This window comes from Myiozetetes cayanensis, unplaced genomic scaffold (assembly GCF_022539395.1).
Source record: "Myiozetetes cayanensis isolate MyiCay16 unplaced genomic scaffold, myiCay2020 scf6-25, whole genome shotgun sequence".
Lineage (NCBI taxonomy): Eukaryota > Metazoa > Chordata > Aves > Passeriformes > Tyrannidae > Myiozetetes > Myiozetetes cayanensis.
Genome location: NW_026087853.1, coordinates 36,885,061 through 36,908,197, shown reverse-complemented (window position 1 = coordinate 36,908,197; position 23,137 = coordinate 36,885,061). Strand labels below are relative to the sequence as shown.

General features: G+C 42.3%; 2 protein-coding genes across 2 annotated transcripts in view; both read right to left on the bottom strand.

Moving 5' to 3' along the window:
- INO80 (INO80 complex ATPase subunit) overlaps positions 1 to 1,605 on the bottom strand; it is a 65,759-nt gene extending 64,154 nt beyond the window's left edge. The window contains exon 1 of the mRNA XM_050335534.1: positions 1,347 to 1,605. The gene's annotated coding sequence lies outside the window, so the exon portion shown is untranslated. The remainder of the gene's footprint in view (positions 1 to 1,346) is intronic.
- Positions 1,606 to 4,479: 2,874 nt separating this feature from the next.
- Positions 4,480 to 23,137, bottom strand: EXD1 (exonuclease 3'-5' domain containing 1). The gene is given in 10 exon segments (XM_050336696.1): positions 4,480 to 4,506; positions 5,210 to 5,485; positions 11,876 to 11,910; positions 11,913 to 12,066; positions 14,074 to 14,231; positions 18,062 to 18,137; positions 18,261 to 18,352; positions 19,393 to 19,501; positions 22,827 to 22,975; positions 23,119 to 23,137. Coding segments are annotated over 10 exon segments (1,095 nt in total).

The window sequence follows — 23,137 nt, the reverse complement described above, 5'->3', positions numbered from 1 at the left end:
CTAAATCAATTTCTAGCACATAGTTTAGCCTGTCAAAGAGCACGCTTATTACAGAACTTACAGCTTATTATGTTATACCTGAGTGGCATAAAACCTGCTCATTTGAACGGTCAAGACGTGTGAGGCAATATTTTAAGCAACTTCAACAAGGTACATGTGAGAAATAGAGAGGAAAAGAATCACAGGAAAATTCTTAGACATTGGGAAAAGCTCCAAGCTACTGTTTCTTATACTTTTCCTTATCTTATTAACATCCCAATGTCGTGGCATACTGCTATACATACAAGTTAAATAAGTGTCAACACAAATAGATAATTTCTGATTCATGTAAGTTAGATATGTGTTCGTCACATGCAAACAGGCATATCGGATGTCCTGTACAAATCCACACAGTAGACGTATTTGTAAGACAGGAAACTAAAATTTTAATTATGCACATAAAGACATTTCACTATAAAAAAGGAACTTGACTTGCACCATTTTCTTCATGCAAATATGAAAATAAACTAAAGGAATTTATTACTATCTGGATCACCGTAGAGGGGGAAATCCAACATGCAAGATCGGCAACAGCTAATGAAAAAGTAATGTATAATGCTAAACCATGGGCAGAAATTGCGTTAGACTGTGTTTGCAGTGAAACAGGAGTAGACTTTACACCCCAGCTTTAAAAAGGTGTTTCCTAGCATGCGCATTCACCAGGGCAAGCACAACACTGAACTGTGCTTCATGTACACCCGAGAGATACTTTCCATCCACACCGACACCCGCCTGGCAGGCGGCCCCTTCCTGCAGGTGCCGGCGGTCATTCCGGGGGTGCCGGGGCCGCCCCGGCCCCGCTCCGCCGGGCTGTGCGGGCAGCGCCGCCACACACGGCCCGGCCCAGCCTGGCCCGGCCCTCGCCGTGGCTCCCGGGGTGGGGGCCGCGCTCCGCCAGCCCCGCCGTCCCCGGGCGCGCTCCCGGCGGTGACGCGGCGCTCCCGGCCCGGCCGCGCCGCCGCCGCCCTCGCGGGGCGCCCCCACGCCCGCCGCGCACGCGCCGCCCCCCGCACGTGCGCCCCCGGGAGCGCGGGGCGCCCCCGCACCCCAACCCCCGCGTAGGGCCGGGCCCGGCGGCCGATCCGGGCCGAGGGGTGGGGGGCGGCGGCTCCGCGCCCTCCGGTACCGCGGGGCGCATCCGGCGGGCAGGGCGGGGAAGGGGCCTGTCTCTTTAAGAAGAGGCCCGGCTGCTGCGGCCGCCGGTCGGCGCGGGGGGTGAAGCCGCGGCCTGCCTGCCCGGCGCCCCCGCCGACGCCCGCAGTAGCCCCGGCCCCGCGTGTCCTTGCGCGGTCGCCGCGGTGGCTCACCTGGGTAGCGGGCCCGGCGGCGGTGCGGCGGCGGCGGTGGCGGGGGGCTGGGGGTGTCTCCCGGGCTCGCTCCCCCGCTTGCTCCACCCGGCCTCTCGCCCCGCGTTGCCGGGGCTGGCGCTGCCTGTCTCCTGCCGCGGAGCGCTCCCGGCTCCTGCCTCGCCAAGATGGCGCCCGCGCTGGTGCTGAGGAGGAGGCGGCGGCTGCGGGCGCTGGGACGGCGGCGGCGGCCACTTTCGCTCACTGAGAGGAGAGGAGCAGGGACACGGGGAGCCATGGCGGGGGGGAGGAGAGGCGCCATGCCCAGGCCTGATCAATCGAACCCCGCATGCCTCCCCGGGGTCCCAGCCCCGCACCGCGGCCCCTCCGCCCCGCCCCCGCCGCCGCGGCCGCCGCAGGGACCCCGGGCCCGCACCGCGAGGCTCGGGCACGCACGGACCCCGCGGGGGGCGCGCGCTCATCGATGCGCTCCCGCAGCCGATTGGTAGGGCCTGGATATGACGGAAATTGCCGAAGGGACTCGGCCGAGGCGGCGGGTGAGCCAGCGAGTCTCGCGCGAGGCGGGGCGGGGTCTCGCGATGCTGGCGCGAGGAGGCGGGTGCGTCCCGGAAGTGACGCGGTCGCCCTTGAGGCGGCGCGGGGCGGGCGCGGTGCCGGTGGGACCCCCGGGACCCCCCCGGGCCGGGCCGGGGTTTGTGTGTGCCGTGCGTGCCTCCCGAGGCCGCTCCTCACAGGGAGCAGGCGGCCTGTGCCCGCCCGGCCCCCGCGGCCGACGGCAGCGGTGCGGGGCTGACGGCGCGTGGAACTGGGGCGCCGTCACGGTTATAACACGTGGGGCTACGTGCGTTCCGCCGCCTTCGCTTTGTCATGCACGGAGAGTTGCATCAGAGGAGCCCAGGACGAAATAGGCCCGAAGGTTAATTGGGAAGAGGCTTTGCAGTGAAAACACGCTGTGGCTGTTGGCTGTTCGGCACCACTGCTTCCCCGAACCATGAAATACTACATTTACAGCAAGTCCTTAAATACGTGATTAATCCAGACCACTTAGTGCATGGAGTTAAAAACTGTGTTTATGGCTAAGTTGTGTCACTCCATCTCTCTGTACACACCGCTGCATCCTGGTTTTGGCTGGGATTGACATAATTTCTTCTCAGTAGCTGCTGCAGTGCTGAGTTTTGAATTCGGAATGAAAATAACGTGGATAAAACACTGATGTTTTCGGGTTTGCTGAGTTGCATTTATCCCAAGCCATGGACAGTTTTTGCTTTGCTATTTTTCGCAGTGAGGAGGTGCACAAAAGAGAAACTGAGGAAGCATGGCCAGGACAACTGACCCGAGCTGGCCAAAGGAATATTCCATAGCATAGAATGTCATGCTCAGTATATAAACTGAGGGGAGTTACCTGGAAGGGGGGCCAATCTGGGCTTGGGAAGGGCGGTCTAGCATCGGTCAGCAAGTGCTGAGCTGTTGTATTGTGCATCACTTATTTTTCTTTCCTTTTTTATTATCATTCTTACGATATTTTACTTCGGTTTCAGTTATTAAACTGTTCTTATCTCAACCCAGAAGTTTTACTTTCAGTTCTCTTGCCCAGTCCACTGCGGGGGCTGGGGGGATAGAAGAGGGGGGTTGAGGAAGTGCCTCTGTGGTGCTTAGTTTCCAGCTGGGCTTAAACCATAACACACAGTTACTAGGCAATAAAAATAAGACCATCACTACTGCCCCAGTAAAACTTCACTAGAGTCGTCCTGAACTAGTGGTGGTACTTGTGTCCCTACCTGCAGCTGGGAATTGGCGTTGTTCAGGAAGTGTGCGTGGTTTGGTTACTTTCACCAAGCTTAGACAGGGCTAGCACTGAGCAGCACAACAAGGACTTGTGGACCATTTAAAAAACCCCTTTTTTTCTCCTTTAAGAAAACTGTAATTTTCAATCTTGTGCATACTCCATTCCAATCTTACTTCTCTTTATGCTGGTCCCAAAAGAGAACCAAAGGAAAAGCTGCAACCATGTTTATCCAGGAATTTGCTACTTAAATCAGTGTAGTGGCACAGATGCAATTAGACTGTCAAATCCCCCCTGGAAATCCTTATTCCATGATAATACAGTTCCAGCCAGAGATTTACTTCCTGGAAGAGGCTGAGAACGCAGCTCAGTGTCTTACCAAGAAGGGTGGACTCAGCAATTAGTTTGTATTCTGCACAGAGACACTCCACACCACTCTTCTACATCCCAGACTTGATGCCTTCATCTTCCAGCCACTCTTCCCTCCCTCCTTCTATTATCTGATGTATTCCCATTTTTTCTCTCTCTGGTAATAGGACTGAGTGGACCCAGATGGTTTTGGTTGTGGAAATGAAATGTAATTGCTCTTTATCTGTCTCTGGCACAGAAGAGCTGGAGTGCTCCACATGGTACCTCACTGATCAGTGATATCCCATCACTACTTGAAAGAATCTTGCTCCAGATAAATAAAAAAAGAGCAAATCTTGGCAATTTTTCTGTCACTGTCAGAAGTGAGCAAGTCCTATCTGTAGTTTCAAAGAAGAGACCTACTTAAATAGGTCTAGTGCTGGTCTAGTGCTCTATGGAGAGAGATAAAAATCCACACACATTTCCCTGAGTAATATTTAAAAGAAATGCAGACAGATACATCATAAGTACAGATACATCATAAGCACAGTCACACCAATTTACATCTAAAGAAAGCCAGCTCAAACAGGTATTGACGTGTACTCATATGCAGACATCATGTCCCTTCCAACCTGGCATCATTACTATTCCCACATTTGCAGCCTGATGCCCAGATTATTCTTGGACTGCGGTCTGGTTGGCACAGTGACCACTGACTTCTTCCATTCTTCCCTATTCCATGTTGTTCACCAGTGTTCACCAATACTCCAATAAAAGTGTTCCAAGATTCGGACACGGCCTACATTAATTTTGTCACGTGGTAAATAGTAGTTTTGCCTTAATACCTTATTTTGCTTGGCAAAGGGCTGCTACACACCTTTTAAACCAATTTAACTGCTTCTGACCCCCTGTTCACAGACATTTGTCTATAGACACGCAGCACGTGTGTGTTACAGCCTTATCGACCCCAGCTGGATGCAGCAGCGCTGATGGACAGCGGTGCTAGCGGGGTGTGGCTATTTTACATACCTGCAACAAGTAACAAAAGAACCAATACAATTTAAAACGTTGGTAACAATGCCAGAAAAAAAAAAAAAGTCACTGTTTTAAAATAAGAAACAGCTCTTGGAAAAAATGGATCTCAAAAAAAGACCTGGAGAAGAACAGTCAGAGGCAGCAGGAATTTCCTCTGAAAGACAGACCATTATTATTTCCATTCAGCAATGGCTTTTTTTTATTATTTTTTTATTGGCCAGTCTTCGCGAGCGAAGATCCGGGGAAGGTCTTTCCACCTTCCAGCCTGCGCATTGGATTTTTTAGGTGAGACACAGTGTGCGCGGAACTGAGCCCACCCTTTAATCCTAAGGTTCATCTGCCGGGGCCAAGCGAGCTTGGACGGTGGCAGCGAGGTCCTTAGGACGTAGGTGGGTTGCCTTTAAGGGCTAACGAGCCCCACCTGCCCGGGAGTGGCCCTGACCGGGAATCGAACCCGGGTCTCCGCGGTGATAGCGCAGCGCCTTTACCCCTAGACCACCAGGGGCTCCAGCAATGGCTTTACCTCTTATTGTAAAGCAAGGAGCGTTTGTTTGACGGCTCTGCATGGGGAACAGCTCCTTTTTTTTCACTCGGATGTCTCCAAACACCCAATATAAGCTCATCAAGTCCCCTGTGTTAGAAACTACATTCCATACAGTCAGCTTGAGGTCAGTTTAAGGTCCTTCCACAGATTTACCACATGACTTTGATTTTCAAGCTCTTCTTTGACAAAGTACATCCTGATTGTTGAAGGATGTGATTTGAGACCCTGCTTTATTTGTGGGAAATCAATCCCAATCATATCTGGAGTTTCTATCCTTCTGTGAATTTTCTTCTCTCTACTAAATTCCATGGCTAGTGTCACCAAAAGACCATTCTCATTCATCCTGTAGTCTTTTATTGCTTCTTCCCTTCACAGCTTCTGGATGTCTGCCAGCTGACACAACTCCTCTGGCAGCTCTGTGCAAGTGGGCTAATAAGGAAAAAGGAAAAGAGACAGAAAAAACCTCAAACCAATACATACTATACTTTTGTTAGAACCAGGGAAGAGTTCCCCCTATAATGGAACACAACAATCATCTCATTAGATCTGTAGAATTTATCAACTACCTGTTTATACAAAGAGGAGGCCTTAAGGGAAAAAAAGTTGCATGTCCCCCAGATTTTCTTTTAAAGGCAACCCAAAGGAAAAAACACTAGGCTTCCATTTATTGTTTACTTTATTATGAAGATCTTCAAGATTTTAAGTAATACTTCACATATGGGTTTTTAGATTTCTCCTGAGAAACCTTTTGCACTATGAAGTTGTAAACCCCAAAAGAAGCATAACCAGTTCATGTTTGTTTGTAGTAACCACTGCAAAGGCAGCTGTCCCAGCTTTTTATTTAAAACCATGATATTCTTTCTATTCTATCAGTAAAAAAACCCAACCCCTATGTGGACAAAAGCCAACATAGTTAACAAATCGATGAAACAGCTTAGGAAGTGTGTGAAGAGACATACACTCTTTGATTTGGCCTTGAGCAGTGCACTGTTCAAAATACTAAATCCAAGGAGCTGTTGCTTAAGAAGGACTGCCATGTTCATGGTTTGTAGAAACAGTAAGAAAATCCACAGTTGCATTCTGCTGTAGAAAGGGGAATTACACAAATAAGGAAACTTGATAAAAAGGAGTAAGAGACAGCCAAGCAAATTCAATCCTAGCAGGTAATATGGAAATAACTTAAAGACAACATACAAGCAGCATAAAAGTAAACATTACCTAAAAAACACAGCAAAAGGGCACAGGAACAGTGAAAGGAAACTGGCAGGACTATAGGTTAGAGGAACAGACTATGAAGAAAGAATCCCAACAGGAAAGCAATGCCACATCCATGTAAAGAAAATAGTAAGGATGAAGTTACAGAAAAAAACAAAGGATGGGACAGACTATGTTTGATAATATTTTAAAAAATATAACAACTAATAAAAAGATATCTGCAAACATGAGAAGAGCACAAAATGTCAACCAAGTGATGACCAGAATGCAAACGCAGCACTGTAAAACCCATGTTTTTTTCTTCATTCAGCATGAAAATGGAGATTCCCATACCAAACCTATTCATTATGTACCCAAAATTAGTTTCAGATTGTCCATAAATGTTTAATACCGATACTTGAAATCCAAATAACATGTTGGATTTCACCTAAAATTCCTGAACAGTGGAAGATGAACTAGCCAGATAACTATAGTATCTTGCTTAAAACCTGCCTTGATACCCAGGGATGGAACTTGGTAAATGTTTAAAGGTCTCAAGAAAGACAGAGGAGACAACATGCCAGTAAGTCAGATGTCTGTATAAGCACATTGGTAGAAACACTAATAACAGATGAGTAGATATACATATGTGATGCAGTGGAAAAGAATTACCACAATGTTTCCAAAGGGAAGCCATGCCTCACAAACCTGTGTCTAAAAATTTGCACAAATCCAGAGGAAGGATAAATAATTTAGACAGGATAACAGAAAAAAGCAGAGGCAGAACTTACTTGAAAACATCTCACTGTCAGTTCAGTTTAACCAGAATGCTGCACGTCCATCTTCCTAACTGCTGCTGTACTCTACAGTGAGGGGTAATCTGTGTCCCAAGCCATTTAAAGCCAAGTTGCAGAAAATTCAGGCTGTATGTTCATAAAGATTAATATGCATTGTGTGTAGTCCCAACTCACCTGCCAATTAAGAAAACTTCTAGTTCAGGAGAAATATTTAAACAACAGAGTTTATACCATCACATGTCATGAATGTGTTATTAGAGGTCTAATATACTGCACTTTGTCTACTGCAGCTTTACCTTAAGTGCATTGGGGAAATCAACTCTGCAGGGGTGTGCTCTGTGGTATCCTAGAGTTCTGAGTGTGAACTATCACCACTTGAACAAGAAGGCTCCACACTTCTAGAACATTTGCTTCTCTACACTGATGGGTTCCCAGGCTGTGTTTGCTTCTTTGAATTTAAGTCCTAAACATGAGAACATGTCTGCATTTCCAAGTACCTAACAACACTCAGTATGAATCTACAAGGAGAGTTAGAAGTGTAGCACATGTAGCTCCTTTACTAGCTCTTTCCTAGTGACAGTTGCAGGGCCACAGACACCCATTTTACTAGGGGCCTGCATCCACAAGAAGAACTACTGCTGGCAGACAGTTATGCCAAAAATGCAGGAAACTGCAGAGACATTCAGAGTGAGAAGTTTGTGTTGGGTTCTTCCCCTCAACAGCAAGGAGGATTATCAGTTTTTGAAAGATGCTGAAGAGGGAAGCTGAGGGTTTCGATAACAAAGTGCTGATGATTAGAGGTTGCTGCTTTGCATCTGGTTTGTGGGTAAAACGTCAGTTGCTTATGAGGGTGTGTCCACTATTCAGAAGACGGAACTACCAATTGCAGGTGATGACACAAGAAACCACAGAAAGTGTCAACATACATTTCCTAAACCATCAGGATGAATGAGATGCCTTTCTTTTTATTTCATTTTTATTTTGTTTTCTCTGTGGTTTTTGTTTTTGTTTTTTTTTCATTCTCTCCTACATCAGCAAGAGTGTTGCATTATTATTTGTGGCTGCTGTGGACCACTGGCAGTACTTTGCCATTGCTAATAAATTAGATACATGCAATTATGCATAAGTCTGTAATCAAGCATTCCTGAATATGTTGAAGGCCACAAGGATGATCTGGCCCTAGTAGGAGCTGTGCATTTAGCCAAAAAGTGATTCTGGTATTTTGCCACTAATGGGGGCTTGTTAGAGGATACAGAAACTTATCAGGGAGGAACAAGATATACACGTGGAAAACTGACTGCAGCGGCTGGGCAGAAAGAGCCCAAGAAAGAGTGGTGACAATTACATTCATCAGCCTTATTCACATTTATCTTTCCCCAGCTCTCAGGGGATGCAGTGACCCATAAGGGCAAGTGAACAGGATCGGCTTTTACTCCATGATTATGCATATTCACTTTTGCTTGCTGCTATTTCCAAGAGGAGAAAAAAGAGAGTCTGGTTCTGATCTGCTTCCACAGGTTGAATACCCTGACTAGACAAGAGAATGAAAGAGTAGGTAACTGCCCCAGTAGTCATTATTGGTTGTTACTCAGCTTTATTTGATTCACAGGCACCTCAGACTGGAAAGTTAAAGCATCTTTTTCATCATGTATATCCTGCTGCTGTTATTACACACAAAATCTGTTGGCATTATGAACTGGATGTGGCAGTGAACTGGAAAGATTAGGTGGATGTTTCCATGCTAGTCAAAGCTGAAGTTCAGTGTTGTAAACCCTGATCCAGGAGCTGAGATTCAACATGTGAAAGCTAGAGATGGGAAGGAGTGTGACTGTAACCCATCCAGCTTCAGTACTTGATTTTTAATGAAGTCTCATGATTGAAACTGCATCTGCACTTGTTTTGTAAGTACAGTTTACATGTCATAAGTTTGGGGAGACGGAAGAATTTAAAAAAAAGCATTCTTCTATGTGACATGATGTCATCAATAAGACCAGAGGAAACAAGAGCAGCCCAGGGAAGCACAGCTCTGTTCATTGCTCCAGTCAGGTAGGACATACTCAAACCTCTCTGTAGCCCAGAGGTACAGTAGAAGACATATCTGCATAATTAACACTACCTTTTTCAAAAGGCTGAAGACCTGGTGGTTCTGCTCAGACAGCACAGTCCAGAAACTAAAGAAGAACAGAGAAGTGCCCAGGAGAGGCTTCCTTACCTGGAGTAATGAAAGTTAGTTTCCTGATCTGGTCATCTTTTCCAAGTGCCTATAAATCAAAGAAACCATGGTAACTTGGAGACTCCCTTGCCTAGTGACTTCCACAACTTTCAGGTAAGGGCTTGATGTATCACAGATGGTTCCTGTTCACTCAGCAGCGATGTCCCCCTTCCAATTTAGCAGCTGGAGCATTTATTGTCTTCAGCTTTGCTGCAGTACTGCTTCAGCAACAGAGGTCTCTCTTCCAGTTCTCCAGAAAGGAGAGAGCATAGTAGATAACATACTTCAGGTTTCCAAGATTTTTCCCTGGCGCAGGTATCAGAGTCCAAGGAGATCCATTACAGTGCTGCAGTAGCATTGGAACTGCAACAGATCCCGTCTGGAGAACACAGTAATCAAGCACAGGGAGTCCAGTGTTGCTGTTGTTTGAGACTGGCTCCAAAGTGAAGTCAAGCTCATTGCACCAAAGGGTCTGAGGAGGAGCAAAAGTGTAATTTGTAACAGGTCACTGTAAAAAGTGAAACAGCCCACTGAAAGCCTTTTCCAGGTAACTTTCATATGTTGCTCCACAAAGTGTACAGAAGGCACAATGTAGTGGTGCATAAACTTCTAAATAACCATGAAAAAGCACTACAGTAAATGGGGGGTGTGTGGGTGTAAGTATTTTGACTATTACTTTATTCTGAAATCAGATCTGGATAAAGGCTTTTTGATTTAAGGAAATACTACAGACTTAGCTGGAAAACCTAGAAGTTGCAGAAACTAAAGGTTTATGGTTTTTTCCTTCTTGTCTTAAAACGGATTTAGCTGAACTCATCGACTTGCAAAGGATTCCCTTAACTTTTTTACTTACTAAGTGAAGAAACAGAAGTAATAGACAAGATTTAACTATATCACACTCCATATTTTGAGTTTAAATATGTATTGCAAGCAGATTTAAATGAAGCAGAAGAAACTTTTATGAGATATAGAAACAACAGAAAATGATTAACAGTGAAATTATGATGAAAATTGCTACTTTTACTCCCTGTACTAGAATTCTAAAGCAGTTGCTTCAGAAGGCAACAGCTTTAAAATGCAAGAAGTATGATTACCAGATGTTATATTAAATGGATCTTCAAAATGGCATTTGAAATACTCAGGATCGAATTAATTCCTTGGCTAATCTTATGGAATAAATGGATTTACAAAGGTATTGTCTTCAACAAGCTGAATACCACTTTAAAAATTCTACAAACAAATAGCCCAATGCAAAACAGAATTTGTACTCTTCACTTTAGCAGTCTGTTCTTTTCCCTTGTGTCATGCCTACTTTTGCATGCACTGCACATTGGAAATTCACATGTCCAGCTAATTTTTTTTTCATTAACTATGAACAACCTTCTTTTTTTGGCAGCTTTCCTCTAAAGAGAAAAGGTTTTCAGCTATGACCTCTTCTCTTGTATCTGTGAAGCAACTATGATCTCTTGTGTTATCTAATCTCTTCCTAAATCCTCAGTAATGGGATTTACTGCTCTGAGCTCTTAAGTAACTCCCAAAGGATTCAAGTCTGTGCTTCAGTGCTTTGTTAAACCAGGAGGAAAAAAAAACCCCACAGTTTCTTTCATGAAGGTAGAACTTCATTCTTTTTCCCTAATAAATATTTCAAGACATTTACAACTGCAAAAATGAGGCACTAAAAGGATTTAGTCATGTTAGTTCAGTCTCTTTGTGATGAATGAGGATGTTTGACCATGCACTTTGCACCCAAATTTAATACCAACAATATCTTACATAGTTACTGCAAGCCCTCATAGGATTATTTCATTGAGAAGACAGAGAAAGGCTACACCAATACCGCTGCTTGTTTGTTTTGCATGGACCTGTTCTTTCCAGTAGTGCAAGAAGTCAAGTTCCTTCACCAAAAATCTCATTTCCTGCATTTCCTGCATTGAAAATTAATAAACAATTACAGAAGTGTCCACCATCCAGCTACTCCAAGGCATGCACTACTAATGGTTCTAAGTAATGAAAGATGAAAAATGTTACTTTAAAATAACAAACGTGAGAATAAATTAGGAAGACCAGATAACTCAGTGATGCTTTTACAGAAATAAAAATCTTTGGTTAACAAACGTTACTCAGAAACACCCAGTGTGTGCAAAACAGCTCAGCAGTAAAAATGACAGATTAGGAGCAAAAACAGAACAAGATGTGGGGACTAAACATTTTTTGCCAAAACAAAGCAACCCTGTCAGCTCCAGGTACCAACACTTCACACCTGCCTGTCACTCTTCATGTCCTCACATGTACACTGCCCCTGTTGAGCCCAGCCGCTCTCAGGCTCTGAGGAGAGAAAACAGAAGGCACAGGTGACTGTGCCCATGCTTTAGCAGCTGCAACTCACCATCCACTAGGCTAACTTGAGCTGGATTCTGCTCATGAACTAACACGAAATGGAGCTAGGTAGATATGGACACCATCACTTCTGCTGCAGCACGCAGGAAACAAGGTCTGTAGCACACAGGAGGGTGTAGTGCTGCGAAAAGGAAGCTGCTGTAGCTCGGTCCTCACGAGTTTGTCCATTAGAGACTTAGAGCAAATCACTGCCAGAGAAACAAGCAGAGACATACCCACCTTTGTGCTCACAAGATGATCTCCAGGACAGTCCAATAAGCATTAAAATAACCATTTAATACAGCTGATAGATCACACATCAAATTATCCATTAGAGATGAGTGGAGCAACAGGAGGTGCATGGCATTCAGAACCAGTGCTTTAAGCAGACAAGCTGGGAAGGGTCTCAAGAACCATATGTCAGGATTCTCCTGTATATGCCAATGCAAATGAAAACAGTTATTGTTACGGTTCAATTCCAGCCACCAATTATATACCATGCAGCCATGTGCTCACTCCCCTCAACCCCCCTCACAGTAGGAAGGAGAACTGGAAAGAAAAGGTAAACCCTGTGGGTTGAGAGAAAAAAAGTTTAATAATTGAAACAAAATATAATAATAACGATAACAACAGCAACAATAATATATGCTGATGATAATAGTAATGGTAAGGAGAGGGTAAGAGAGGAATAAAACCCAAAAGAAACAAGTGATGCACAATACCCCATCCCCAAGCAGCAATCGGCCCCCTTCCAGGTAACTCCTCCAGTTTAAATACTGGGTATGACATTCTATGGTATGGAATATCCCTTTGGCCAGTATGGATCACCTGTCCTGGCCATGCTTCCTCACAGCTTTTTGTGCACCTCCTCACTGGCAGAGCATGGAAAACTGAAAAGTCCTTGGCTTAGGGTAAGCAGCAACCAAAACATCAGTGTGTTCCCATACCAAATCCAAAAAACACAGCACTGTACCAGTTCCTAAGAAGAAAGTGTTCTCTCTCCCAGCCAAAACCAGGACAGTTATTAAAGTAAAAAAAATTGTAACAAAGCTTATTATCACATTCTTCTTTACAACATATTTCCTGATGCTGATCTTTATTTTCAGTGCTACTGCATGCTTTCAGCTTCTGGGGCCATCTGAGTACAAACCTGTGGTGATTAGAGAAGCAGAAGCTTGGAAGGAGAGATTGCTTCCTTAAAAAAACCACAAAAACCCAAAAAAAGCCCCAACAAAACTAAACAAACAAACAAACAAAAAACCCCCAACCAACAAAAACACAAACTATAAAGCAAAACACACCTATTCCAGCATTTAATGCTAGTTGTCTCTCATTTGTCTCTGAAACTAGGTTGGATTCCTTGGAACTGAGCTAAAAGACCTAAATGGAAAAAAAAAAACCCTCCCATGATAGTAACATCTTCAGCAATCACAACTGAAACTAGAAGAACATGAAAATAAGTGCCAGTTAAAACAGCATGACCGTGATACCCTGAGCAAAACTGTCAGTACAGAATGGTTTACACTGGCATACTTATTACATTAATATTACACAGTCATTTTCCACTTTTAGTCTTCAGAGCAATAGGATGATAAACTAAGGAAGGGATGTCATTCAGCTTAGATTTGCCATACAGAGTTCTCAAAATAGAAATTTTAAGAGACACTATTGAATTCTAAAACTTACATAAAAATAATACTGCGTTCAAATTACAGGTTTCACTGAGTAGCTTTTATAGCAATATTAAATAGCATTTAATCCAGGCTTTTGAGAAAGATTTTAATTCTATGAACAGGCAGTGCAAAACCACTCATATTTACTGTGGAAGTTACAAGACCAGTATGAAGGAAGAACTGGTTGGACTAGATGCTCAATGTAGGTCCCTTTCATATGACATAGTCTATTTATCAAGATTATGTTCCCCAAATCTTAGGAGCTCTTGGCCCATCAAGTTTTCCCTTGCTTGTCCCCATCTGAAAGATTAACAAAAATAAGGACAATAGAGAATAGTGATTTGGCAAATGCTGCTCAACTACACAAGTATTTTTTCATTCTAATAGTGCTGGCAATAAAAGTTCTGTTTTTCTCTGATTGACTCAGGATTCATTGTAACCAACTTGCTCTGTTGAAACTAGGTTTCAGAATTAGTCAAATATACTACTATATCCAGAACAGTTTTTTGCCCAAGTTGTATATATCCTCTATTGTACAAGCTTTGTGGTTCTTCAAAACTTCAATTTCAAATGAGCTATTAGGAAATACCAGCCCTGATGCCAACTAAGGCTTACATGTCTCCCAAGTCATTGTTACAAAATGCCCTTATCTGCAGCAATTCAACCACTTTTTTAGTGCCATGCTCTTAAAAAAAGCAAACTGACAGAAGCATCTCAAAATGGGCAAAGCACAGCTCACAAGTGAGTCTTCAGAAGGTACTTCACTGAATCACTCATTGAAGTCAGCTGCTGCCTGCACTTCAGGATGGCATTCCATTTGGAAGGTATCTTCAAGGGCTGCATCAAACACTTCTGTAATGTGCAGACACCGTGTGGAAGGAAGGCACCTGTAGGCATTGAAAACTGCGGAGCATCAGCAGGCTCTGATGGAAGGGATCAATATGCCATGACCAACGTCCATTAACCCAAGGCAAAGAATGGGGAGGTTTGACAGTGGAGATGCAAATTAGAAGTAAAATATGCTACAAAACAAATTATTCAACATTTTGACTGCATACAATTGCAGAGATAGTAATTTGACTCCTTAAAGCTGTTAAGTTACATGAAAGGTAAATTAAGTTTTAAGAATGACTTAATTTTATGTTGAATACAACAATATGTCTACAGCTCCTTCTAGCTGAGTAGTACCAGGAGAGAGTAAACATACACTGATGCTTTCCCAGGATACTTATGGTTTTGCCTTTTATCCAAACCCTAAAATAGTTATGCAATATAAAGAAAACATGATGAAAGAATATGTAAGTTGTCATAAACCTTTTGCCTCAAACCTGATTTTGCCAGTAAGACTCATATTTGACAGCACATAGAGCCAGAAAGCGAGCAGGCAACAGCTTCCAGCACCAACTGCATGTCACAGTGTTCGCTTGTTTCTAATCCTGGTTTCATCCTTTTTACCTGTTTGCACTAAAAGCAGGAACAGCCCTGACAGCCCAATGGAAAAGGAATGCTGGAAGAGAATCCACTCATCAGGGGAATGGAGAGGAAAAAATAAAAAAACCTGCATCCACAGTCAAAATCTGAGACTGAGCCTATCTGTCATTAGAACAACCTACCCTTCAGGCTTCCTCCACTACTCAAAAGCCCAGATTCCCATTCAAGTCCCCTGAAATCCCCACTGACTTCTCACTTTTGTCCTTACTACTGTCTCCTGAGAAACCTTAAGCCAACACTCAGTGCAGACACCTACAATCCCACGAACACCACCATGAGTTTACAGGTCAGCCTGGTTTTACTGCAAGAGCCACTGTTTGAGCTTTCTGGCACATGCTGCCCATGTGCAACCTAGACCTGCCCACGTAGTGCTTGGAAGCACCAGCTCAGCCCCTGCAGTAGTGATCACAGAATTGTAACTGGCCCCTACTGGCCTCTTATAGTGAGGGTAAATTCCAAGACTAACCTCCCTCCCCCTCCATTCCTAACTTATCTCTAAGGTCTTCAGTGGAAAAAAAAAATCTATTCCTGTCCAATAGCAAAGGCAAAGAACCTGGTATGACTTAATAATGCTAAACCTGCCCCTAAGGCACCAGTTAAATAGATAACTACTGCCTTCTCTAGGAGAAAAGCCATGTATTTGCTAAGCCTACTAGAAGAAAGAGCTAAGCCAATACATTTACTGATTTTCTAAAGAATAAGTTTGTAGGAAGGTACTATGAAGAAAATGCGAAAGTCTGCCTTGTTCTGTGGCAGGACAGAGAACCTAGGACAGCCTATATTTCTGCTAGACTGGCTGTATTGCTGCAGTCCAAAGAATACTACAACCACCAGCTGAAAAATGGCAGGAAACATATGTGGAGAAAGGAACAATTCAAAACTATGAGTTCATTGAAAAGAAAAAGAAAATTTGAGAAGATCCAGGTAGAGCTGACATTAACTGGATTATAAGCATAAATCACTAGGTAAAGAGGAAGTTTCCATCACTTCTTACTGAACAGTCCTTTGTATTCTACTTCTGACCACTAAAACCTTCTCTAGCTTTTTATTTTCAGTGGCCAAATGCAGATGAAGAGAAACCTCAGGATAGACCTTCTCAAGCAGTTAGTTACCTTTACTCAAAATCACAACAAAGATGATGTTCAAATCTGTAAAAATATATTCTAGGTGGTTAGAGAGTTCCTAGTAAAAAAAACCAAAATCAATGCTTTCCAAATAAGAAGAGAAAATACTTAAATATTTAAACAGAAATTAAAGCATCTTTGTGATCAGGATTAATAAAAACTAACCTGAATGAACAAGGTTATAGAATAAACTTTCCCTTAATGAAAGCAATGTTTTAGCTTTCACTGTGAAATTCTTTGTCCGAAGTCTAATGCATGCTAATGGATTTAAGGGCAGAAAACACACAGCATGCTAAAAAGTAGTGCATATTCATTGATCTGTGGAATCAGACAGCAACAGTGACTTCTTCACTTGTACATTTGATGGTTAAATCTTGTATAGATTTCTATCTTATGGAAAGCCTCAAGCTGTCAAATTTTCTTTATTTTTTTCAGCACACACCTCTAGAAATAACTGTGATATTTCTTTTGGTAGTAAACAGGTATGCAACCAACAATATCTTACAACAGGCAAGCATTTCACAGCGTGAGGATGCTCCAGCCTCCTGATGCAGCATAGAAGTGCCACAGAAGGCACTGTTAGGTCTATAAGCACTGACAGCAGCCAGCTGCCTGCTCACTGTGCAGCTTTTTAGGCTGCTATAGCCCAACAGGGATACATTGTCCACCCCCAAGGAAATAAAATGTGAAATAGTATCAAACTTCCACAAACTTTATCATTAAAAATTACTTCAACAGGTGATGTTTAAGTACTATAAGAATGTCAGCGGGAAAGACAGTGAGCATCAGCACGCTGCCATCCTCTATATCGTGTGTTAATTTTATTAGTTTACTTATGGTAAGGAATAAACAGTTGCAGCAACTGGCCAAACCCAGGGATAACATTTTTCAAATTATGTAGGCAGGATCCCATGTAAAAGAGAGTTCTAAACTCCATTGCCACCTTTTTAAAGCAGAATCTCAATTGTGCACACAGCCTGTTCCCATTTTAACAACACTGGGAAGCTGTCTCTGAGAAGTGCTTCACAAAAAGCATCTGTGGGAATTTGCTCAGAATTATCTCCCACTTATTTGTTGCAGCAGTACAGAGAAGAAGATGAGACAGCGTAATTCCACAATATCGTGTAAACTACAGGGTGGCCAAAATCAGACTACATCAGTAGCTTACTTACATTAGAAGAAGAATTCAGGCCAACAAATCAGAGTAATTTCATCTCTAAGCCTAGAGATCTATCAATGCAAGAAAAGCATGTGTGTCAGCTCATACCAAGACAACAAAACAATGGGCGCAATTCTGTGTACCTTGGACCCTAGGGTGGATAGTTCTGGTTAATTATTTCCACTACATCAGTTACATGTTCTAGCCAGTACAGTTGGGAGCACTGGTGGGAATTTTCAGCCCTACCTTTTTCATACAGTCAAGACTTTACACAGGCTGATATTTAATCAGCCTTATAAAGCTTACTAAGTAGCCCAGATTAGAGCTTTGAGGAGTTACTATAGGCAGTCATATCTATGAAATGAAAAGTCAGTATACATGAAAGCACAAGTCAGACATAACTGTATAACATATCCATGCCCATTATGGAAGATCATTGCCATTATGTTACTTTATTCTCTCTCAGAAGGCTCTGATTCTCCTGTTAGTCACATATTAACTACCATAACTATTAGGGCCAGCACCAGCAGAAAGAGATTTTTGTGATAACCTGGCCTGTTCTTTCACCGTGCGGATGATCCCAGCACTGGATACGTGTGGTCTGAATCTGTTTCTACACTTGTGAAAGGGCAGAAAGAATAACAAAGAATATAAAGCCCAATCTGACCAGGCTCCTGTTAAGTCACTGTTAAGCCTCAGGTTGGTTCAAGTTTGAAGAAAACCAGCTAACATATCTTACCACATTAGACTTACTTGCTGCTAATATTAAATCTTATCTACCTTTTGAAATGGGTCTGCACGAGGTTCTAAATAACACTATCAGCCTTGCCTGCTGTTTCATTTCAGCTAGAACAAACCCACAACATTTACACAGTTCAGCAACTGTTACATTCTAGTAATGTTAAACCTTATTTGAGAAAATGCCCTGAAGTTTCTCTCGTTGAAGCTTTTGTTCCCAACCAGAACGTTTGAAGGGCACCTGTGTATCCAAGACAATGAAGGACACTGTAGTGGTGAAAGAGACAGTCTGAGACACAGCAGCAGTCATATATGACCTGAAGCAATAGAGCTATAAAGGAAAGCTGTGTCCAACTGCAATTTCCTTGGTGCAGCTAGATTATTATATATGTATATGACCTCTGCAACCACAAATGTCCTTACACACTCTGTGTCCTTACCTTCAAGATGTTTTTATCTTCAAGTACCATTTTTAATCCATTTTTGAAAGCCTGAGGTCCCCGAAGGAAGATATCAAATAGAAAAAACATGCCTCTTTGTTACTATCTAGAACAAATTCAGTTGCAGAGAGTGAGGGACAGAACAAAGGATTTGCAAGCAGGAGAAACTGCACTGTTGCCCTAAGCCATAAACTCCTGTGTACAGGCTTATGTGGGGAAGAGTGGGTTTAGTTTACTTAGTGGTAATTCATAAGCAAGTTTTCTTTTTTCCAGAGGTGCACAGAGAATTTCCCAATAACTGGAAAGAACAACACAGTTGTCTACTGTACATGGTTAAAAAAAGCATTTTGAGACATATCAAGAGCATGCTACTTAAAACAAATATCTACACCCATTATGGTGACATTTTTACAGAATTACTTCCAACAAAATTCTTGTGCCCATGACATTTGTTTCATTGTCAAAGGCCACTACCAAAGAAATAAAGGACATCATCTTCCATCCTAGCCTTTCAAACAGGTCACAACATTTAAATTTTGCATATGTTCAAATTCATAATGGTTTAACAGAAGCAGAAAGCTTTTTAACAAAAGCTGAAAGCAATTTAGCCATACGAAAGCAAACATTTTGTGGACACTTCTGCATAAAAGAGTTAAATCTGAAGTATGAACTCCCACACAAGTTTTTGCTTTGGATAAACACACTCACTTTTAAAATCTATTTAAAAATAAGCGAAGATGATTTTGAGCTATCACATAAAGCTATTCTTCCTTCTGGCTCTTCCTCTGCAGATAGTCACAGCTTATTAAGGCACAGTATCATCTTTAGATGGATTTTACACCTTCAATTATATTGGCATTGTGATTAGGTCTTGCAGTTTTTAATAAGCAACAGCTGTACTACTGCAATAGCTCTACCTGTATACAAGTATGCAAACCAAATTTGTTGCATTGTTATATACAAATGTATATATTACACACAAGTTTAGTAATTATTGTATTACCTTATATAATTCTTTCTGTAACAGATCTTTTATGAAATACTTAATCTCTCTTAAAGGACAACATATCCATTACCAGAACAGTTATGTAAGTCTTAAACACAGGGCAATCCTCAAATGTTTCTCAATTACGCCCCTGTTTAGTAACATATTTTGGCAAGTATCTGTCTCTTACTTCAGGCCATGAGAGTTTTCCATGATGACACAAATTAACACCTTCTCCTGCTGTTCTGAGAACACACTACTGTTTTAGGAGCAGCACCTAATGAAGAAAACAGGGATAAAATACATAGCACCAGAGAATGATAGGCAGAGGGAAAAATAGTAAACTGTGATTTTTCTGGTCATATTTGAAAAGATAAATACAGATCAAAACCGCAATGAATCTCAGATAGTAATCCACGAGAAAAAGACACAGCATTGTTTCAGTTACAGACAGACAGCTGGAAATTCTATAACTAGAAGCATCAACGATAGGTCTAGCAGGGATATGGATAGCTAAAGAACACAGACACCCCTGAATTCCTCCCAAGAAATTCTCCAAAGTAGGTTCTAGTAAATTCCTTAGTGTCACATAAAGCAGGTGTTCCTTTCAGAAAAAAGGAAAACTCATTTTCTAAGATATAAAAGAAAAAACTGTTACTCTCATAGGCACAAAAAAATTTCAGACAATTAAGAAAAGCAACCTGTAGTGCACATTTAACATGAGTAAAAGGCATAAATGGAAATAAAAAAGCCAGCTTCTTTTTAAAGCAACAGTTAGATTCCTCTGTAAGCAGAGACATGTCTTCCCATGGGAAAGAGCTGCTTCTTTTGTAGTTACAATAGATTTACCAAAATAAGAGCCCAAATCCCAATCCATGGTACTGCAAGACAAAACAGCATGGAGGACCCTATAGTATTGCTGGTCCAATTTAAGATCTAAAAAATACTATTAAATTTAATAATAAATCTATAATTGATTCCAAGTTCTTAAACAAAGCCTTTCTGATCTCTTTTTTCCAGGGATCAGTGATAGGACCTGAGGGCGTGGCGCGAATCTGTGTAAGGGGAGATTTAGGTGGGATATTAGGAAAAGGTTCTTCACCCAGAGGGTGTTTGTGCATTGGATCAGGCTCCCCTGGGAACTGGTCACAGCACCAGACTTGATGGAGTTCAAGAAGCATTTGGATGCATGGTGTGATTCTCAGGGTTGTCCTGTGCTGGGCCGTGAGCCAGATTCAATGCTTCTTGTGGGTCCCTTTCAATTCAGGATATTCCATGATTCTACCAAGTCTGCTTTTTTATTGTACATGATTTAAGAGAAATAGGTCCAGTCATCTCTGGAGTTCCAAACACCTGCAAAACCAACACAATTTCCTCTCCAAATCACAACAAATCCTCATGTTGCTCCTTTCCTAAACCAAATAAGTGTTCACTAAATAGTAATACTGACCCTTCACCTCAGTTACTGGTGGGTGATACAGGGTCTGAAACCAGCAACCAACACACACTGATGCAGATTTGTACACATCCACTGCAGTCTCGCATGCAGTGCAATCTAATGCACACTTTAGTTATTCTTTGATGCCACCAGAGATACCATTTCTACATGACTTAAAGAAGCCATTTATTATCTATTACTCAAATCTCACCACAGTCTGCCAAAGTGTATTGACAATTAGAACAGAACTGGCGTAGAAGTCATATACATGGCATAAGAGCTTTCACTAGTACTTACTGCAGGTCCAAATTTCTGCTGGAAACAATCAACAAGTGTTGTTCTTTCATTCTCTTCTTCCTTCTTCTCTAAAACAAAGGGAAAAAAATCATTAGACACTTCCTCTAACCTGAATGCACTTTGCACCAGGAATGTATTTTAGGTGTAGAATCACTCTACTTCTCTGGTTGGGCTATTCAGTTCTTCCCTCACTTCTTCCTAAACACACCCAGATTCCCAAACTGTTTGATTCAAATGCACACAGTCTAGAGCATGACCCCAATTCTGTTTCTTAACAAAAAATTGGCTGCTTAAAAGTGAGTTGCAGCATTACTTTTTGTCATTATGATACCCAAATGAAAAAAAAAGTTTCAGTTAAAAAAATGACGTCCATTAAAAAAAAAAGCAAGCATCCTGATTTCCAGGCTTGTCTAGTGTAGGAAGTTCAGTGCAAGAAATAAATTCTTGGTGGAGAAAAATCTCTGAAGAAAAAGAGAATTGAAGAGAAGACAGCTTTGGAATGCAGCTAAACTACTGGACAACAGATAACTTCCTACCTCAGAGACTGCTTTTCATGTTATAAAAGTGTTATGTTTATTCAATTTAGTAACAATGTTGTTAGAAAAAATCCTGCTTTATGTAACCTGCAGTTTCAATTATTGTTAACCCTGTCCCTATCTGCTGGTTGTAACCCCTATGCTCATTGGCCCTGTTAGTTAAAATTTATAGCTTTTCTCTATCTTTCTCACCCTTATTAGGATGTGTTTAGCTTAATTTCTCCATTTATAGACACCTCCTGGTATGAAACTCCCTAAAATCCTCCCAAATTCCACACATTCTATGCTCTACCACATATAAGCTAGTTGACCCTCGAAATAAACTCTCACTCTCGCTCTCTGTCTTGTCCATTCTGTCTCACTGTGTGTGATTTGTAGCAGAATGGAACATGGTCTTAATATTTTTGGAGGTGTCACAGCTCTCACCTCCGATAGTCTAGGGAATGAGAAAGACTGTTGCAAAGACAGAACTAACAGACAGATCACATCAACCCTTGCTCATTTTTTGTTACTTTTGGTATCTGAATTGTTAAATATAAAAGTGAATGGACAGTGAATTAGCATCTCAGTGGTGGAGAACATACAAACAGAAGATCATTGTAAAATTACCAAAGTGCTGTATGTATTTTATATAAAGGAAGTTGCAGATGCCCTGTCCCTGGAAATGTTCAAAATCAGGCTGGACAGGGCTCTGAGAAACATGGTCTAATGGAAGGTGTCCCTGGAACTAGATGACCTATGAGGTCCCTTCCAACCCAAAACATTCTATGATTCTATTTTCTCCCCCACTACCCAGGTAAATGCAACTAACCTTTCTTTAGTCTATACAGATCTTGTACTCTTGTCACAGCTCTATGAGAACAAAACGAGCTGATTTTGGATCTGCACCTGTGTCTGTACACACCTGCATACATGTTACAGCAGGAACCACATGTCCAAATCAATGCAAGCACCTGACAGCCAGCACAGAGTCAAAGAGCAATATCTTACTGAGCTTTGTGTTATCTGTCACACCACACACATTTCAGGAACAAGTATAAGATTAAAACAGTCACCGCATTGGCTGAAGCCCTTTGATTTCCTCCAAAAGATCAGCTGTGCTGCTCAGCCGCTTTTACAGTTGACAAGAGCTACAGGATAAACCTTCTGGAAAGCAGGTGAGTTTCCTTCTGATGTCTGAAGATAAGGAGCTCTATACCTACTTTTCTGTGACCATTGTTTTTTCAGAATACATTCTGTTCTGATACAGGCAAACCAAGAGATAACAGACTCTGGGAAAGACGTTATCTGACAAAAAGTAACTACATTGCTTGACTAATATCCACATCACTTGAGAGGGAGTATTTCAAGCTGTCTGAGGCTCTGAGCTGGCTCTCTAAGGAGACGCAAGGAGAACTCCATGAGCCACAACCTGCTGCCTGTGGCTGCTTGTTTGTCCCCTTCAACAGCTGAAGTGCACCTGAACGAGCAAAGCAACCATACATAACACAGACGTCAAAACATTATTAAGATTTCCATGCTGATAAAATGTGCAAAGAAAAATATTTCATCCAATACCCCCTTACCTGTGTTCAGAAAATGAACTGCTGCATATGAAGCAACCTCTTGGTGCTACGTGCAT